General features: G+C 36.9%; 1 protein-coding gene across 4 annotated transcripts in view; it reads right to left on the minus strand.

Annotated features, from left to right (window-relative positions):
* Positions 1–18272, minus strand: part of DGKB (diacylglycerol kinase beta) — an 808737-nt gene that overhangs the window by 742793 nt on the left and 47672 nt on the right. For all 4 annotated transcript variants that reach the window (XM_043462754.1, XM_043462753.1, XM_043462752.1 and 1 more), the window contains exon 2: positions 7–265. In XM_043462754.1, the coding sequence (XP_043318689.1) occupies positions 7–76 (70 nt within the window). In that variant the 5' untranslated portion in view covers positions 77–265. The remainder of the gene's footprint in view (positions 1–6; positions 266–18272) is intronic.

Genomic DNA, 18272 nt, shown 5'->3' on the forward strand with positions numbered 1-18272 from the left:
ACTTACACTCAGCATATTTCTGAAGCTGGGAAAATTCTGAGGGGCTGAGGTGGGCCCACTTTTCCTGGTTTGTCATGGTGGTGGTCAGGAGATCTCTTACATGCCAGGTGAGGAATTCTTTATTCAGACTTTGGCAGAATTTAGGCTTCAAAGTTTCCACATGGCAAGTTTCATTATAAAATATGTCATGCTTTCAAACTATGCAATCTGTCAACATGAGACTGCTGTGGATATGAGTTTGTAGTTTCAATAAAGTATTAAATCACTGTAGAAAGAAAAACATAAAGATTGAAAGATTAGCTTTATTAAATGAAGAAAAAAACTGACAAGTTATAGAATGCTGAAGATTTTTAATTCCTAAGTAATATATTTCAAAGTTATTCTATTTTGCATAATATTTCATTGTTCACTCTTTAATGGCATTTAATATACATTTTCTAATGCCAAATCATAGACGAAATATGATTAAAAATACAAAGTGTGAAGAAAAATTTATAAGGTCTAGTTTCATACAAGTGGTTTTCTTATGTTGTTCAGCTTTATAAACTCCATATTCCAAGAGTAAAGAAAGGTGCCATTTTTATCAATCTGAACTGATCAGTTTTTTAAATATCTAAATGAATGCTATGTTTAAACCCAAATTTTTAAATGAAGCTAAGTAAGATCTAAGTTACCTAAACAAACAAACTGCTGGTCTGTCAATTTTCTAACAATGGTTTGGAATGGTCATCAACAGTAGCACAGATTTGTGTGTGTGTGTGTGTGTGTTCAGTCACTCTGTCTGATCCTTTGTGACCCCATAGACTGTACCCTGCCAGGCTCCTCTGTCCATGGGATTTTCCTGGCAAGAGTACTAGGGTAGGTTGTCATTTCCTCTTCCAGGGGATCTTCCCAACTCAGGGACAGAACCTGCATCTACTGCCCTACAAGCAGATTCTCTACCACTGACCACTGAGGAAGCCCACAGCATGTATATTTACAATTATGCACATCAGTATGGGAGTCGTATAAACTGACTGTTTTCCTAACAGTAAAAAAGAAAAATTAATTATACCATTTAAAACTCCCAATAAAACTTACCAGACTAAAGCAATTTCAAATGTCTGACTGACTTTCATAATGATAGTAGATAGAACTACTGTGAATCATGCTTAAAAATAAACCCCTAGGTTGTCATGGCCCTCCATTCACTGCAACATCTATAAAAGCAAACAAAATGAAAAACCATCTGGCTTTAACTTTTTATCAGAGACAGTAATCAATCACTCAGTGACCCACCTGACTGGCACTGTAATCATTATTGAAACTAAAATATTTAGAAACAATTACTTAGTTTATGCAGTTAAATCACTGGAAGGCTTAAGCGTATAGATGTCATTACCTAAAGGCATGGAATCTGTATTTGGCATTAGTGCCTAATCTTTTTTCAGCATCTCTTTACTCTTCTCCACTATCAACCCTACAACCTTACTGTCATATTCTGTCATCTTACCCTAAAAAAAAACTACAACAACAAAAAAATCTCTTTGTGTTGGTCTCATATGTTTAGGGTTCCGGCAATTAGTTTTACAAGGTGACAGTCTGCTTTTAAATGGAAAAAAAAATGAAGATATCCATGCATTAACAGAGGCCAAATTGCTAGATCTTTTTTTTCTCTCCCAGAGCATGCTCTTACATCACAACCATAACATTGTGGAAGCAACACAAACTAAAAGGAATGAGACTATGTGAAAGATAATTTTGCGCTTTCCACCCAGTTTCTTTCTGCTGATTTCATCCTTCACATTGATTGCATCCTGACTCTTTGCTTCTCTCCAGTTAGATGCCATTTTGGTGGAGCTGTAAAATAAGGTGCCCTGTTGTATCCAGAAGGAGACAGATGATTCAGTAACATTTTGATCATCAGACTCCTTCTCATGGGGCTTTAACTGTTGAATGGAGTTATGCAAGAACAGCATGAAAATAGCTCTGGTCTCAATGATTACAGCAATAATGAGGATATCTGTCCCTGTTTGAGCCTGACACTCTAGGTATCCTGTCACTTCTAAAGGTATCATTATTTTAATAACAAATAAGCGGGCCAGAATCAGTTTCTGTTACCTACAACCTAAAAGCCTCAACTGATGATAATGGCAGTTCATTAATTCATTCCAAAAAATGTTTATCAATCTCTTGTGTGCTTGAAAGCATTCCAGACACCAGAAATATAACAAAGAAACACACAAAAGATGAAAATGAGGCAATTTCAGCAATGTGTCAGCTTTACTAACAGCTTACAGTATGCAGGACATTCTCCTGACAGCATTTATGTGTTGGATTATTCAATCTTTACCAAAGAACTCTGTGAGGCACTAACAGTCTCCCATTTTGACAAATGAAGAAATTGACCCGCCTGTTAGGAATCTGACAGACAGGACAGAGACTGCTAGAAACCCACACAATACCCATTCTTTCTTGCTTTGTTGGTAACAAGAAACCTAATTTTATTAAATGAAAATACATCCACCTAAACAGATTCCTTGGGTTCTTTGCATGAAGAAGTGGTCAGTGAGATGTGGCAGATGTTGGGTGAGATATATAGGAAGGTTCTATTTGAGGAAAGAGCTGGAAAGTGCTCTTTTAATCTCTTCTCTCTGCCTCCAACTTCCTACCTGGAATGTTGACACATTGGCTACAATTTTAGCAGTTTTTTATTCTAGTGAGTTAACTTTTAGAATGGAAGCCATATGCTAAGAATGGAAGTCTCATAAAGTAGACCAAGGCTAGGCAAACAACTGATTACAGAAAATACTGGCTCACCAGCTTTTTATGTAAATCAAGTTTTACTGGAATGCAGACAAACCTATTAGAGAAACCAATAAGAGGCCAATTTTTTACAGAATTTCAATGCTAAATAAAGAGGCTGGGGCACTATTCTGAAGGTAACAAGGAACAAAAAGAAATACAGGAAAGGCAAGAATCCTGATTACATTGGGAAAATGTCATTTTGGAAAAATGTCAATGTCTTCATTTAGTTTCTCATTCACTCGGATTGTGATAGCTTCTTAACCCGCTGCCCTGGTCTCTCTACTTTCCTTAACATGGCCTGTCCATGGGTATTCATGAACTGACATGACCCCAGAGGTCTGTCTGATAAATTACCAACAAGCTAATTAAAATTACAATAGCAATTTATTAATTAACTACAGGTTTCCACCTGGATACCTGCTCTGAAATTTACTAAAATTCCTCAGTTAATTTGGTATAAGAAACTCAAATTTAAAATGATGCGTTTAGACTGTCATGCAGAGTGAAATAAGTCAGAAAGAGAAATACAAATATCGTGTATTAACACATATATGTGTAATCTAGAAAAATGGTACAGATGATCTATGTGCAAAGCAGAAATAGAGACAGAGATGTAGAAAATAAATGTATGGACATCAAGTGGGGAAGTGGGGTCATGGGATGAATTGGGAGATTGGGATTGACATATATATACACACTATTGATAATACGTATAAAATAAATCACCTACATATAAAATAGATCTCTAATGAGAACCTACTGTATAGCACAGGGAACTCTATTTAATGCTAGTGGTGACCTAAATAGGAAGGAACTCCAAAAATGGGGAATATATGTATATACACAGCTGATTCACTTTGCTGTAACAGCAGAAACTACTAACACAAATTCTAGAGCAACTATACACCAATAAACATTTATTTTTTAAATGTTTAAAAAGACTGATTAACTAACATTCTTCAGATCTTTACACAAATTATGTTTTCTCAGTAAAGTCTCACCTGGTCATTCAATTTACACTTGAACATTCATACACACCACCCCTCCATTACACTTTTGTTTGGAATATAACATCTTATTATCAAATGTCAAAAAGGGACATGTCCGACTCTTTTCAAACCCATGGACTGCACAGTCCATGGAATTCTCCAGGCCAGAATACTGGAGTGAGTAGCTATTCCCTTCTCGAGGGGGATCTTCCCTACCCAGAGGTCAAACCCAGGTCTCCCACACTGCAGGTGATTCTTTACCAGCTGAGCCACCAGGGAAGCCGAAGAATACTGGAGTGGGCAGCCTATCCCTTTTCCAGGGGATCTTCCCGACCCAGAAATCAAACCAGGGTCTCCTGCATTGCAGGTGGATTCTTTAGCAGTTGAGCTACAAATAAAATAACTAAAAATACTTGTTGAACTTGCCTTTCATCTGAACCACATTTATTAGATTTTGAGTCACCATCCTCTCATGTGCTCTAAGATAGAAGTTCCATGAAGGCATGGAGTTTTATCTGTTCACAGCTGGTTCACTGGGCTTAGAAGAGTGCTTGGGATATGTAAATATTTATAGAATGAATTCACTTAAATGCTTTTTTCCATAATGAAAAACAAGGATAGGGCCGTTAAAAGGAGACCCTGAAGTCGATAAAGAAAAAATGGCTCATAAAGAAGGCATCAGGAACAGAAGTCACTAAAGGCTTCACTTTCCCTAAAGCCACCTCCTCTCCCTTCAACTGACTGGACACAAACAAAATAAGTTGTGCTCAGAGATACAAAGCTTTTACAATTTAAAAAAAAAAAAAAAAAAGCTTTACTTCACATAGGTTCTATGTTTGGTTGTTAAATATAACTGACTTCGTATGAATGAGCATTTCCAAGGGATGCATTAATTGAGCTGTCAGTTAAACAATATATAATAACAACACTTACACAGGAGCATCAGGACAATATATAAATTACATCTAGATATTTAACAAAAACACTACATAGCTTTTCTTTATTTAGCATTATCTTGTCACCTTAGGTCTGCACTTTTTGTATCAAGGACAGGATTTCTGAATTGATCTAATCCATTTGCATTTTAGCAAGAGGTATTTAAAGGGTAATGACATCCCTGAAGGACTCAAAGTAAGTTCTCTGGTTCTTTGATCTGGTTAACTCCAACACCAGTATGCTCTGAATAGAATTTCTCCTTCTGATTCTTCTCCTAATGGAAGCCTTTTGATTTTCACAATTCTGGTTATTTCCAGCTCTCACATATGCAGCCAAATAAGAAAATAAGTAAGGGTGGGGTAAAAATGAAGACAGTTTTCCTAATCAAATGTTTTAAACTAGTTGAACTAACATATCATATTTCCTAAGCAAATATTTTAAACTAGTTGAAATAATGTATCATAAGTCTGTAAAGAAAAATGTTGCATGTGTCATATTAAATCAAGAGGCACAGCTATGCCTCAGAAGGAGATGGGAATGATGGCAACATTTCCTTATAGTCTCTGCCTCTTTATAAATGTATACAAAGAAAATCACAGTATTCAGCTGAGATTTCTTATGATGCTTTCAACAGACTTCCTGTTTTCCTGCATGGGGTTTTCTTTGGGCACATAAAACGAAAGTCAGGAAGAATCCACTCTGCTGGCTGTTGGAATGCATTCTCAACTAGTCAATGGATGTGCCACTTTGCTTAGTTGGTGGTAGGAAATACTGACAATGGAGGAGTTGGAGAAGGCTCTTTGGCCTGTTGTACCTGAATTAAAACATTTCCCCAGAATTAGGAAAGGAAATCAATCTCTTCAGGAATAAGGCACAAGCAATGTCTAGATAAGGGGCTTCCCTGGTGGCTCAGGGGTTAAGAATCCTCTGAGCCATGCGGATTCAATCCCTGTGACAGGAAGATCCCCTGGAGAAGGAAATGGCAACCCACCCCAGTATTCTTGCCTGGAAAATCCTATGGACAGAGGAACATAGCTGGCTACAGTCCATGGAGTCACAAAAAGAATCAGACACAACTTAGTGACTAAACAACAATAACAACATCTAGATAAATGGATCCGATTAGTTGGATGCATATTACTCATATTAAATGTAGATTTCTAAATAATTGTTCAAAGTCAGTGTGTAATGACTCCAATCAATGAATAATGTTAATACATGCTAAGGCACACGGAAGACTCCATGTACATGAATTTTGATGACTGAAAATACTTACTGGGATTCAAGGGTCATAAATCCCCCCAAATAAGGTAACCCATGGAAAAATCATAGGATTGAAAAAGGATGAGAGCCAAAATATCAATCATACAATTTCTGAAATTAAAATAGGATGAAATTAAATGGAATACTAAAGTTATCACTTGGTTTATAATTATTTGTTCATTTATCTATGAAAAGAGGTGTACATTGAGACCCAGTAACATGATAGGCACTGAGCCAAACACTCATGATGCAGTTATAAGACAGTTCCTGGATCTTGTTTGGTTGAAAGATCCACATTCAACAAACCAACTACTCAAATAAATAATTATAAGCTGCAATGTATGTGCTCAGCCACTAAATTACGTCTAACTCTTCACCACCCCATTGACTGTAGTCTGCCAGGCTCCTCTGTCCATGGGATTTCCCAGGCAAGAATACTGGACTGGGTTGCCATTTCCTCCTCTAGGGGATCTTCCCAACCCAGGGATCAAACCCACATCTCCTGCATCGCCTGCACTGGCAGAAGGATTCTTTACCACCACCCCAAACTGTGAGTAAGTTATATGAGATACAGGTAATGGAAGTCTATGAAAGAGCCCTGATTTAGATTAAGAGTTCCAAAGTGGAATACACAGAGAAGTTTTATTTAAATTAAATCATAAAAGTTGAGTAATAGTTATAAACTTGAGTGAGAAGAAAAACATTTTGAGCAGAACCTGGAAGTGAAGAAACAAACACAAAACAAAAGAATATAAATATGAGAAGACCTCCATAGAAGGCAAGTATGACTGAAGCCTGGTGAAGAAGCGGGAAAGAGGCATGTGATTAGACCGCAGAAACAGGTAAAAGCCACAACATGAACTTTCTTAGGGACCATGTTGAGGATTTAGCTCAAGTAAATTATGAAGGCAATGGCAACCCACTCCAGTGCTCTTGCCTGGAAAATCCCATGGATGGAGGAGCCTGGTGGGCTGCAGTCCATGGGGTCACTACAAGTCAGACACAACTGAGAGACTTCACTTTCACTTTTCATTTTCATGCTTTGGAGAAGGAAATGGCAACCCACTCCAGTGTTCTTGCCTGGAGAATCCCAGGGATGGGGGAGCCTGGTGGGTTGCCGTCTATGGGGTCACACAGAGTCGGACATGACTGAAGCGACTTAGCAGCAGCAGCAGCAAATTATGAAGCCACTGACATCTTTTGAGAAGGAGACAAACATATTCCCCATATATCTTAGAAAGTTTCTTTTTCTTCAATGAATTGGAAGATAAAATGAATGGAAGTGGGAAGGCCAAAACAGAGGGCTATTCCAGTAACTGGATGAGAGCTGGTAGTGGCTTTAAGTAGGAAAGTCATAGTAGAGATGAAAGTAAAAAGACAAATTCAAGATACATTCCTGGAGTCAGATCTGATAATGAACAGGATACACTGTGTGCAGGATGAGGGAGTCAGGAATGACTCCTACAGTTTTGGCTTGAGCACAGTGCACAGAGGACTTTCCTGGTGACTCAGTGGTAAAGAACCCATCAAGCACTGCAGGAGGCAAGGGTTCAACCCCCGGGTCAGGAAGATGACGTGGAGAAGGAAATAGCAATCCATTCCAGTTATTCTTGCCAGAATATTCCAGAAATCCCTTGGACAGAGGAGCCTGGCAGGCCACAGTCCATGGGGTCGCAAAGTGTCAGACATGAGTTAGCAACTAAACAACAACAACATAAGGCTGGAGTTTAAAGTTTCTAAATACTAGAGCAGTATCAAGAGTAAGAAGAAGAGTAAAATCAGTGTATTTGTTTTGGGATGTAGCAAATTTGTGAAGAGAACTCCAGATTTAAAGGATTAGTAGATAGTGAGATAAGCCTAGAACTAATAAAAGAAATACAGAGGCATGATATTGTGAATTGTCTGATACAGACAATATGTGAAGATATGGAAATACAGTTTCCCTGATATGGCAACCATAGAGCTGTGCTACTAGGCTCTGCCTTCAAGAAAGAACTTGCATCCGGCTGCAAAGGGTACAGTTAGCTGACAGTTTTGAGTTCTTTTTTCTTCAGAATACATGTAGCTTTTGAAGCAAAGTCACATTCTTTAGAGGTAGAGGTTAATGATGAAAGGTGTTGGATGTATGAAGGTCATGCCACTTTTGTCCAATGGGGGAAGCCTTTAAAGATCCATATTTGCTCCAAAACTCCCCAATGGACTGGCTGAGACTGGCCTGTCTGCATTATAATCTGATGCTATGCATAACCAATGCTGCCTCTTCCACCTTCCTTCTTTTCTCAGGTATTTGAGCCGCATTGTTGTCTAAAGACTCTTTCTGCCTTATCTTCCATTTCTTCTATTTTATTTTTCACAGGAATAATTTCCTGATAAGCCTTTGTTTCTGTAACTCCATCTCAGTCTTTGTGTCCTGGTGAAGGATCCCATGTGTCAGGATCCCAATAGGAAACAGAAGATACCATTAAAATGAGTAAGTCGGAGTTTAATAAAAGGATTATTTAGGAAGTGTGGACAGAGATTAGAAAAGCTATTAGAGGCTGGTGCTGTATCCTGCTCTAGCAAAAACTGGTAACTTACTGACTCTAAGCCCAAAGGGACTAGAGATGTTGCAGCTAAGAAAGCTCAGAGTATACAAGATCATCTGATAAGAGCCATAGACTTGAATGGTAGGATACTAGAATGTACCTCCCTTTCAATGATTTAGCTGGGGAGGAGATGGGCAATAACTTCCCCCACCATGTTATCTTTCAACTCTCCAGCATCTTTCCTTGCCTCACACTGACCAAACCCAATCATAAGCCATAGGGCAAAGACAGCCATTGGTGCAGTCTATATGAAATCGCCCCATGAGTCACCTACCCAAATGGGAGGAGGATAAGTAGGGAATCTGAAGGGACAGATATGAAATATCAAGCACATTAGCACAGGGTGTGGTATGAGGAAGTGGGCCCAGACAAAGCTTCAGGGCATTTTCAAATTAGCGATTACAAGTGGAAAAACACTGGGGGAAAAAAGACCACGGTGTTAAACCAACTACAGAGGGGGAAGAAAAGAATCTTTAAGGACAAGAAAGAAAGGCACTTTTCAAAAGTTGCTAAGCAGTTAAATAAGAAGAGAACTGAAATATCCAATGGCAATATGCTGGTCTCTAGTGACTTCAACAAAGCAATTTCTCTGAAGCTGACTATGCCAGACTGAAATGGGTTGCATAGTAGAACTGAATTTGGAAAGACTGTGAATATCATCCACTGCTTGAGAAGTGTGATTGTGGGGATGAATGGAGAGTCCAAAGGAGCTATGGAGAGGAAAGAAGAATGTGCAACGAATGGATTTCATTTGTTTGTAGGACTCCCTGGGAAAAAACTTGTGAATTGAAGAGAATTAATAGTAAGAGTGATTCAAACTTCAGGAAAGAAAGCAACTGACTGGGGTTTCAAAGTCCTTTCATAAAGGACTTTAAAAGTCCATAATAGCAGCAGAAGATAAGTTCCATGCATTACATGAGGACCAAAATTAATCTTACCAATGTGTATAGATACAAGTGGTTTTATAGATTTGATGCTGATAAAATGGAAGATTTCTGATTGACGATTTTGGTTTTCTCAATTTTATATCTTATATCTCGATATATCTATTATTAGATGAGAGATTAGTTAGGCAATGAAAAAGGAAGAGGAAAGTAACGCTGTGTAGTTGAAAACAATTATACACCAATGGCGTAAACTGAGCTCACTAAAGGTATGTAGTATAAACAATAGGCAGAGTTAAAAGTTAATGGGATATTGCTTTTCATTAATTTAAAATTATAACAGCCTGATTTTAATTGATTAATTCTTAATATATTCTTAACCTACCACTTCTGAATCTGATAGCTCTGTATCCCCATTCAAGTTTGCAGTTGTCTTCCTGAGGTAAAGCAATTCAATTAATCTATCTGAGCTTTAATTCCTTTTTCATGAAAAGTAGGTAATACCATGCACCTCCCACAGGTATTATTAATGAAATAATATGTGCTCGGTGCATAACAAATAAAAGATTCTCAATAGCGGTTCCTTTCTCCTTGCTTTTGCAAGTAAGGATCTAAGATATATCTATAGTATTTAATTTATACATATACACAGTATGCATATGTGGGAACCAGATTAGAAGTCTACAAACCTTTCAGAAGATTGTGTGGGTGGCTTAATAAAAGACTCATAATTGTGTTATTTTTGAACTCTGCCAACACTTTCAAGGGAAATCTTTGATGATGTAAAACAGGGAAATAAATCAAGCTTTGTATTAATAGTCTGCATTTTGTAGTCCTGGTTTTTAACCTGACTATTTTATTCTTCTTAAGAAAATTACCTTATGTGAATTTTCTTTTTCCTTTCACACATAGTTTCAAGGAGGATACCTCTTAGGATAGAGAATAGAAGGTAAGGGGAAACGATGATCATGCACTGGGTACAACCTTTCTCAATGTGAAATATTGAGTATAAATGCCCTTCTAAAACTCTGCTATATACCTTTCCATCAGGTGCTGTCTGTTTCCTCCTTGTGTAATCGTGAGTACATTTACAACTGTTTTTTAGCCAGTAGATTACAGTGGGAGTGATGCTCTATGATGCTCTAGAAGAAATCCTGAAGTAGTCACGTGAAGGGACCCCTTGGAGATATCATGTGTAGGTGCACCAGTCAACAGTCTAGGGAAGTCTTGGTCAACATCCAGAATCACTCTCAAGTATGTGAGTGAAGATGCCTGTGGATGATCCCACCCCAAGTTATCAAGCAGTCCCCTTCTCCAAGCTGGCAGTTTCCCCAGAAGAGGCACCAAAGAGAGTGGGAAAAGAAAAAAACAAGTGAACCCATTAAGCCCATTCTAAAAGCCTGACCCACTGAGTCCATGAGTGCAATAAATGGTTGCTTTAAAGCATAGCGTATTTTGTGGTTTGTTATGGGACAGTGAAATGAACAAGCGACTTGGAGCAATATTTGACACACACACAAAGTACAAAAAATATCATTTTACTATGGTGATGTTGATTACATTTTCACAGATGTTCAAATATGCAAAATATATGTGAGTCTATGAGTGTTTAACTGTTAATTTACTATTCTTACATTACACAGTCAAGTTCGTATGGCCAAGTATTTTCTGCCTCCCTCTGAAGGAAGGAATAGAGCCTTTGGGAGTGGAATATAAATATTTAATGTGGGTTTTCTTCTAACTTTGGACTTTACAGTGATGGATTGCTCACAGACTGAGAATCTTGGAGCAAAAAATCAAAACCTAGCAGGATATATTACACAACGGCAAAGATCATGAACCCAGAAAAAGAAAAGATACATTTCATATGCCAATTATCTGTTGGTGTTATATCTTGACAGGCAACAAGGCTTGTTTGTCTCCTATAAAGATTTTCCAAGTATAAATTTAAGCCCAAATAAAGAGGAGAAAATGAAAAGGAAAAAGGATAACCCTTTCCTTCCACCTCCAGGATGGAACACTGATTAAGGAAGAATGCCATTAAATTGTTTTTTCAATCTATTTGACCTGGGACTTCTTCAACAGAAACAGTACCTAGAATGCTGATTATGGTAAACTGATAAAAATGTTTCTTTATGGTTTTCCACATCTAGCTTAAGAAAGCAGAAATTCACTAAAAATAATTCTCCAAATATTAACTCCTTTCCTGAAGAGCCTCCAATTCAGATTTTGTATTGAATTAAGAATGCATGTGCTTATAATCTTCTTCTATTAATTAAAAAAAATAATAAATTCAGTCTCAGGCACTTCCTGTAAATTGATGATTGCTGGAAGAACTAATATCTTTCAAACCTTTAATCCCTTGAAAATAATCAACTCTAAAGATGTTATTCAACTTCAAGTTACAGTACACAACTGCCTAAGGAAAATCATTATTGAAGTATACCAGGGACCTTTTTACCAAATTAAATTTGATGTTTGCTCTGAGGAACAAGTAATGCTTGCAGTAAATCCGCAGTATAAAAACACAGAGCTGTATTCACTTTACGGACACACAGGTAGACACACATTCTATCAGCAATAGAATATAAAACATCTTTTAAAATTACCAAGTGTTGAAGATTAGAGATTTTTTTTTTTTACCATAAACTACAGAAACTTTTAGAAGTGAGCTTGGACATTTTTTGAATGTAACTATTTTCTCTAAAATTTACATTAAAAAATGGTGGTTAGTTTAAATTTCACATGACATTCTATAAGCAAAACATACACTGTCTCCATCCCTCTGGTCACTGCATTACAAAATATCTATATGACATCTTCCCTCATTCATTTGACCTCAGCCCTCTTTATTCTATTATCAGCACTGCAATCAAGGTACCCTTTCTAAGAATCCATCAGCATTTGTGGCTCTGACCTCTGATCTGACCTCTGACATCCTTTAATGGTTCTTTATTATCTATAGAATAATGTCCAATTTGTATCATTAAGCATATAGATGTCAACCATAAACTCTAAACTGGCTAAGATAACACAATTTTAGAATGGTAACCTCAAAGCCATATTTGCCCTAAAACTGTTACTTTGAACAATATTTAACTTCTTTATATCTTATCTTGGGTAAAATGATAATATAAATAATCTCAGTGGGTATTAAATATGTTGTGGAAGGCACCATATTTACTACACTGAATAAGTGAATGGAAAGAAGGACTTCTTTTTTTTTTTTTAACAAGTTAAGCTTTTACTCTTAGCCTGCAGAAGTTTGTCCTCAGAATTACAAAAGAACAAATCATCTAATGAAATCAGGCGTATGTTAATTGTCCTGAAGGGGAAAAAAAAAAAGTGAACATTTCTATAACCAAGGAAATATACACAAAAAAAATTGTTCTAGTTCTGGAATTATTCTAAAATTGTGGAGTAATTCCTCAGGAGAAGCGTGCTGTAGGGTAATGCGTTCCGGACAGCCTGTAGGACGTCCTTCAGAAACCGGAAACAGTGACGAGCTGAACCTTATGGCAAAGGTTGTAATGAACAATAGGTTTCTTTAAAAAGATACTGAAATTAAATGACTCTTTCTGAGAAGAATTCAAGCTGTGAAACGAGGTTGTAATATTTTAAATCAGGTCTAGCTCAAAAAAGATTGAGGAACAGCAGCAGCTGTTTGGAGATCGGCAGAGAAATAGCACACCTCAGCGTCTCCTGGTTAGAATGGCCTAAATTTAGCAGCACTTGTAAATTCAAGGAGAGCCTAAATCACCCATGAGAACTCTTTCCAACTAACTTAGATTCTAGCTTCAAAGTTCTTTCAGAGGCAAGATGTATATCCCTTCCACTTAAGGCATATACTTTTAATCTTGAGATGTTTGTTACAATTGTTTCTACGACATACTGGACAAGGATGAAGAACTGAACATTTGATTCTGTAAATGTGTATTTCCATTAATCAGCAGACATAGCTGACTCTCATACACTCACACAAGCACACACACACAAAATACATGTACCCGTTTTGTCAGAGACTGGTTGAGCGTGTTGCTTTCCTGAGTTATAAGTGATTAAACACTTCTAGTCTCAGATCTATTTACCAAAAGCGTTTTTGAATACACATTTTGGAAAGACCAGGTTCTTTCTATACTCAATTCATTGTTCTCATTTTAATTTCTAAATATTAACACTCTATTTTGATTGCAAATGACTTTTGATAAAGCTCTATTCTTTTGAAGAATAGCTCATGTGTACTTTAGAAGATATTTGTTTACCCTGAGAATAGGGTAGAAGTAATAAAAACAAAATATAATGTAAAACATGCAGACGACAATATATAAAAATATCATTTTATAGTTATACTATGGCATTTAGTGTCAATTTAGATGATGCAATAAATACTAGTAATTAAATTTTTCCTAAACCTAAAGTACAATTGAATTTTTGAATTTCCATCAATTTTAATGATAGAAATAATACCATAGTCAAATATGAAATCTCATAATATTCAAGATACTTTTTATAAGGGAACTTATAACTGAACAACTTTCAAGGAATAAACTTTGCCTTATTAGCCTCCTGAGGCTTATTTCTAAGAACAGAAAAATTCCAGATTAAATCTTAAAAACTGTCTGCTTGGAATATAACACATGGATCCCCAGGTGTCCTTTGAAAAAAGCTTCTCATTGAAATACAAATATAAAAGTTCTTAGTTACAACTGATATGTTTTCCAACTGGTAAGCGTACATTTTTTTCATGCATACAAACTCACTCACATCTTCTAAAGTTCAGATGTCAACACCACTATTTATCATTCTAGCTTCTTTTATTCTTTTACTGTGTCTGTAACATATATATATATGCGTGTGTGTGTGTATGTATAAACACTATATAGTATCATTTTATATGTTTTGTCACTTTATATACTTTGGATAACACTTTCTATAGCTTGCAATTTTCACTCAATTCTTCTATAAATAAATATTTACATACATACATATATAATATATATATATGTGTGTGTGTGTGTGTGAATGTATAGCTCTGATTCATTCATTTTTACTGCTCTGTGGAGCAAAAGTATTCATTGTATCAATACATTGCATCAAAAAAGAATAAAATAACTTGGAATAAATCTACCTAAAGAGGGAAAAGACCGGTACTCTGAAAACTATGAAAGAAATTAAAGCAAATTCAAACAGATGGAAAGATACACAGTGTTCTTGGATTAAAGAATTAATATTCAAAATGACCATATTACCCAAGGCAATCTATGGATTCAGTGCAATCCTAAATTACCAATGGCATTTTTCATAGAACTAGAAAAAAATATTTAAATGTTTGTGGAAACACAAAAGACACTAAATAGCTAAAGCATTCTTGAGAGAGAATTACAGAGCTAAGGAATTAGGGTTTCTGACTTCAGCCTACACTACAAAGCCACAGTCACCAAAAGAGTATGGTACTAGCGCAAAAACAGACACAAAGATCAACGTAACAGGGTAGAAAGTCCTGAAAAAAATCCCGTGCACTTATGTAAACTAACCTATGATAAAGGAAGCAAGAAAACACAGTGGAGAAAAGAAAGTCTCTTCAACAAGTGGTCCTGGGAAAACTGGACAGCTACATATAAAAGAGGGCTTCATTGGTGGCTCAGCAGTAAAGAATCTGCTTGCTGATACAGGAGACGAGAGTTTAACCCCTGGGTCAGGAAGATCCCCTGGAGAAGAAAATGGCAACCCCTTCAGTATTCTTGCCTGGGAAATCCCATGGACAGAGGAGCCTGATGGGTTACAGTCCATGGGGGTCACAAAAGAGTTGGACACGACTTAGTGACTAAACAACAACATGCAAAAGAATGAAATAAGAACACACTCTAACACCATACACAAAAATAAAGGCAAAATTAAAGACCAAACTATAAGGCTGGATACTCAGAGAAAAATATAGGCAGAACACTCTTTGACATAAATTGCAGCAATATCTTTTTGAATGTGAGTCCTAGAATAATGGAAATGAAAACAAAAATAAACAAATGGGACCTAATCCAACTTACAAACTTTTGCAGAGCAAAGGAAATGACAAAACAAAAAGACAACCTACAGATTGCAAACTACGCAATTGACAAGAGTTTAATTTCCAAAATATATTTCACAAACAGCTCATATAGCTCAATATCAAAACAACAACCCAGTAAAAAAATAGGCAGAAGATCTAAGTAAGACTTTTCTCCAAAGAAGACATACAGATGGCTAACAGGTACATGAAAAGATGCTCAATATCTCTAATTAGTAGAGAAACATAAGTCAGAACTACAATGAGGTATTGTCTCACACTGGTCAGTACCAATCGTCAAAAAATCTACAAATAATAAATGCTGGACAGGGTGTGCAGAAAAGGGAAACCTCCTTTACTGTTGAGGGACTGTAAGTTGGCACAGCCACTGTGGAGAACAGTATGGAGGTTCCTTGCACAACTAAAATAGAGTTATCTGCAATTCCACTCCTGGGCATATATCCAGAGAAAATTATAATTCAAAAACATATAGGTACCCTAATGTTAATACAGCAATATTAACAAAAACCAAGACATGGAAGCAACCTAAGAGTCCAATGACAGATGAATGGATAAAGAAGATGTGGTATATCTACACAATGGAATGTTATTCTGTCATAAAAACAAATGAAATATGCCATTTGCAGCAACCTGGATGGACCTACAGATTATGATACTAAGTGAAGTAAGTCAGACAAAGAGATACCATATGATAGTGCTTTTATGTGGAATCTAAAAAAAAAAAATAGATACAATGAACTTATTTACAAGACAGAAATAGACTCATAGACATTAAAAAACAAATGTATGGTTATCAAAGGAGAAAGGGGGTAGGGAGTGATAAAGTAGGAGGGGTGAGCATAGACCCACCACTACATATACACTAGATAACCAACAAGAACACACTGCATGGCACAGTGGAAAAGTAGAAAATAATCTAAAAAGGAACATACGTGCAGAACAGTCTCTCTACATATAACTGCAGCACTGTGGTACACCTGAAACTAACACATCATAAATCAATTATATTTCAATAAAATGTTTATGAATATGTCAAATTTATCCATCTACTTTTCTATTTATAGAATTTATATTTTAAGTCTTATTTTTCATTATTAAAAACAATAATGCATTGGACATTTTTCCATTTATCTATCAGGCACATAAGTGTACATGTGATTGCTGGCTTTTTAGAACACACTTTACTATATGCTGCCAAATTTCTCTTCACACTGAACTTATTTTAGTAAGCTCAAGTTTTTGCCCATAAGATAAGTGTGAGAGACACATCTGAGGGTGAATCCCAGTGAGTTACACCCTTAAATAATCCCTTCCCCTTAACTGTGGATGAGAACTCTGATTTACTTTCAACCAACAGAATATGGCAGTGGTCACTCCTTTGATGAAGTTTCATTATATGCCAAGGGGGTTGTAGATAGTAAAAGTCCTATAAGACCTCTAAGAGTATTCTTTCAACAGAATCCAAATAAATATTCAAGATTGTGTTAAGAATTTGCAATGTGAGCTGAAACTGTTTTCTAATATTGGCCTGTTGTTATTATTTAGACACTAAGTTCTATCCAACTCTTTTGCGACCCCATGAACTACCGCCCATCAGACTCCGTCCATGGGATTTCCCAGGCAAGAACACTGAAGTGGGTTGCCATTTCCTTTTCCAGGGGATCTTCCCAACCCAAGGACTGAACCTGAGTCTCCCACACTAGCAGGTGGATTCTTTACCACTGAGCCTCCTGGGGAGCCAATACTGGCCTATAGCACTATTAAAAGAAGAAAACCCAAGAGCCACACTTTAGGTTATTTGTTTCCAATTGCCTCCATAAGATAATACTTCAGAGATTGTCCACAGCAGATCTTTAGGTTAAAAGATAACAACAATTAAAAGGACCGTTGAAGACCAACAGTAATATACATCAAAGAACTAGCATGATTACATCCTTCTCATGTTTTTGTAGGGTATGAATGTATACATCCTGAGGAAAGTAAAAACAGAAAGTATGTGTATATGGAGATAGAAATGCATGCAAAAGCAATGGAAGACATATGTAAAAGGGCACAATCAGCTCTACATGAGATTAAGATCCTGCCCCATGGAACACAAACAAAATTTGTTTAATGAGGTGGCACTTGCTTTGAAGGGAGCACAATTACTTGGCCTGCAAAATGTGTATTATAATTAGGTGGCAGAGCACCATGAGGGATGTTAAGTTGTCACAGTGTCACATGGCAACAGATCAAGGATTGAGAGGAAAGAGAAAGAACCACAAGAATAGCAGGAAGTCAAAAGATATGAATCGGAGCCTCCATTAATGACCAGCAAAGCCAGGAGGCAGATCGTCAAGGGAGCTGATAAAAACTAGCCAGAGTGGATAAGGCACTGGTATTCAGATCACACACTCATCAAGTGACAAGGGCATGTCACTGTCACGGGTTCTGAAGAAAATAAACATAATTAAGCAGTGCTTTTGGATCTCAGTGAACTCACAGTCTATTTGGAAAGACAAACATAAACACATTCACCTTCACATGAGGCAGCTTGGGGAACAAGCGCCCTTTTGGAAGCACGGAGGTGAGAATGTGATTCTGGCTGGAAAGATCAGGGTGAGCTACAAAGAGGAAGTGTACAATCCAAGTTTGACCTTGAATAACATGTTCACCAGGAGACAGAGAACAGGACAGAGGGCTTTCCAGGCAGCAATAACATTGTGGTCAGCAATCAAGAGATAACCCAGGCAAAGAGTATGAATCGTAGGGTACGTCAGGAATG

This window comes from Cervus canadensis, chromosome 3 (genome assembly GCF_019320065.1).
Source record: "Cervus canadensis isolate Bull #8, Minnesota chromosome 3, ASM1932006v1, whole genome shotgun sequence".
NCBI lineage: Eukaryota > Metazoa > Chordata > Mammalia > Artiodactyla > Cervidae > Cervus > Cervus canadensis.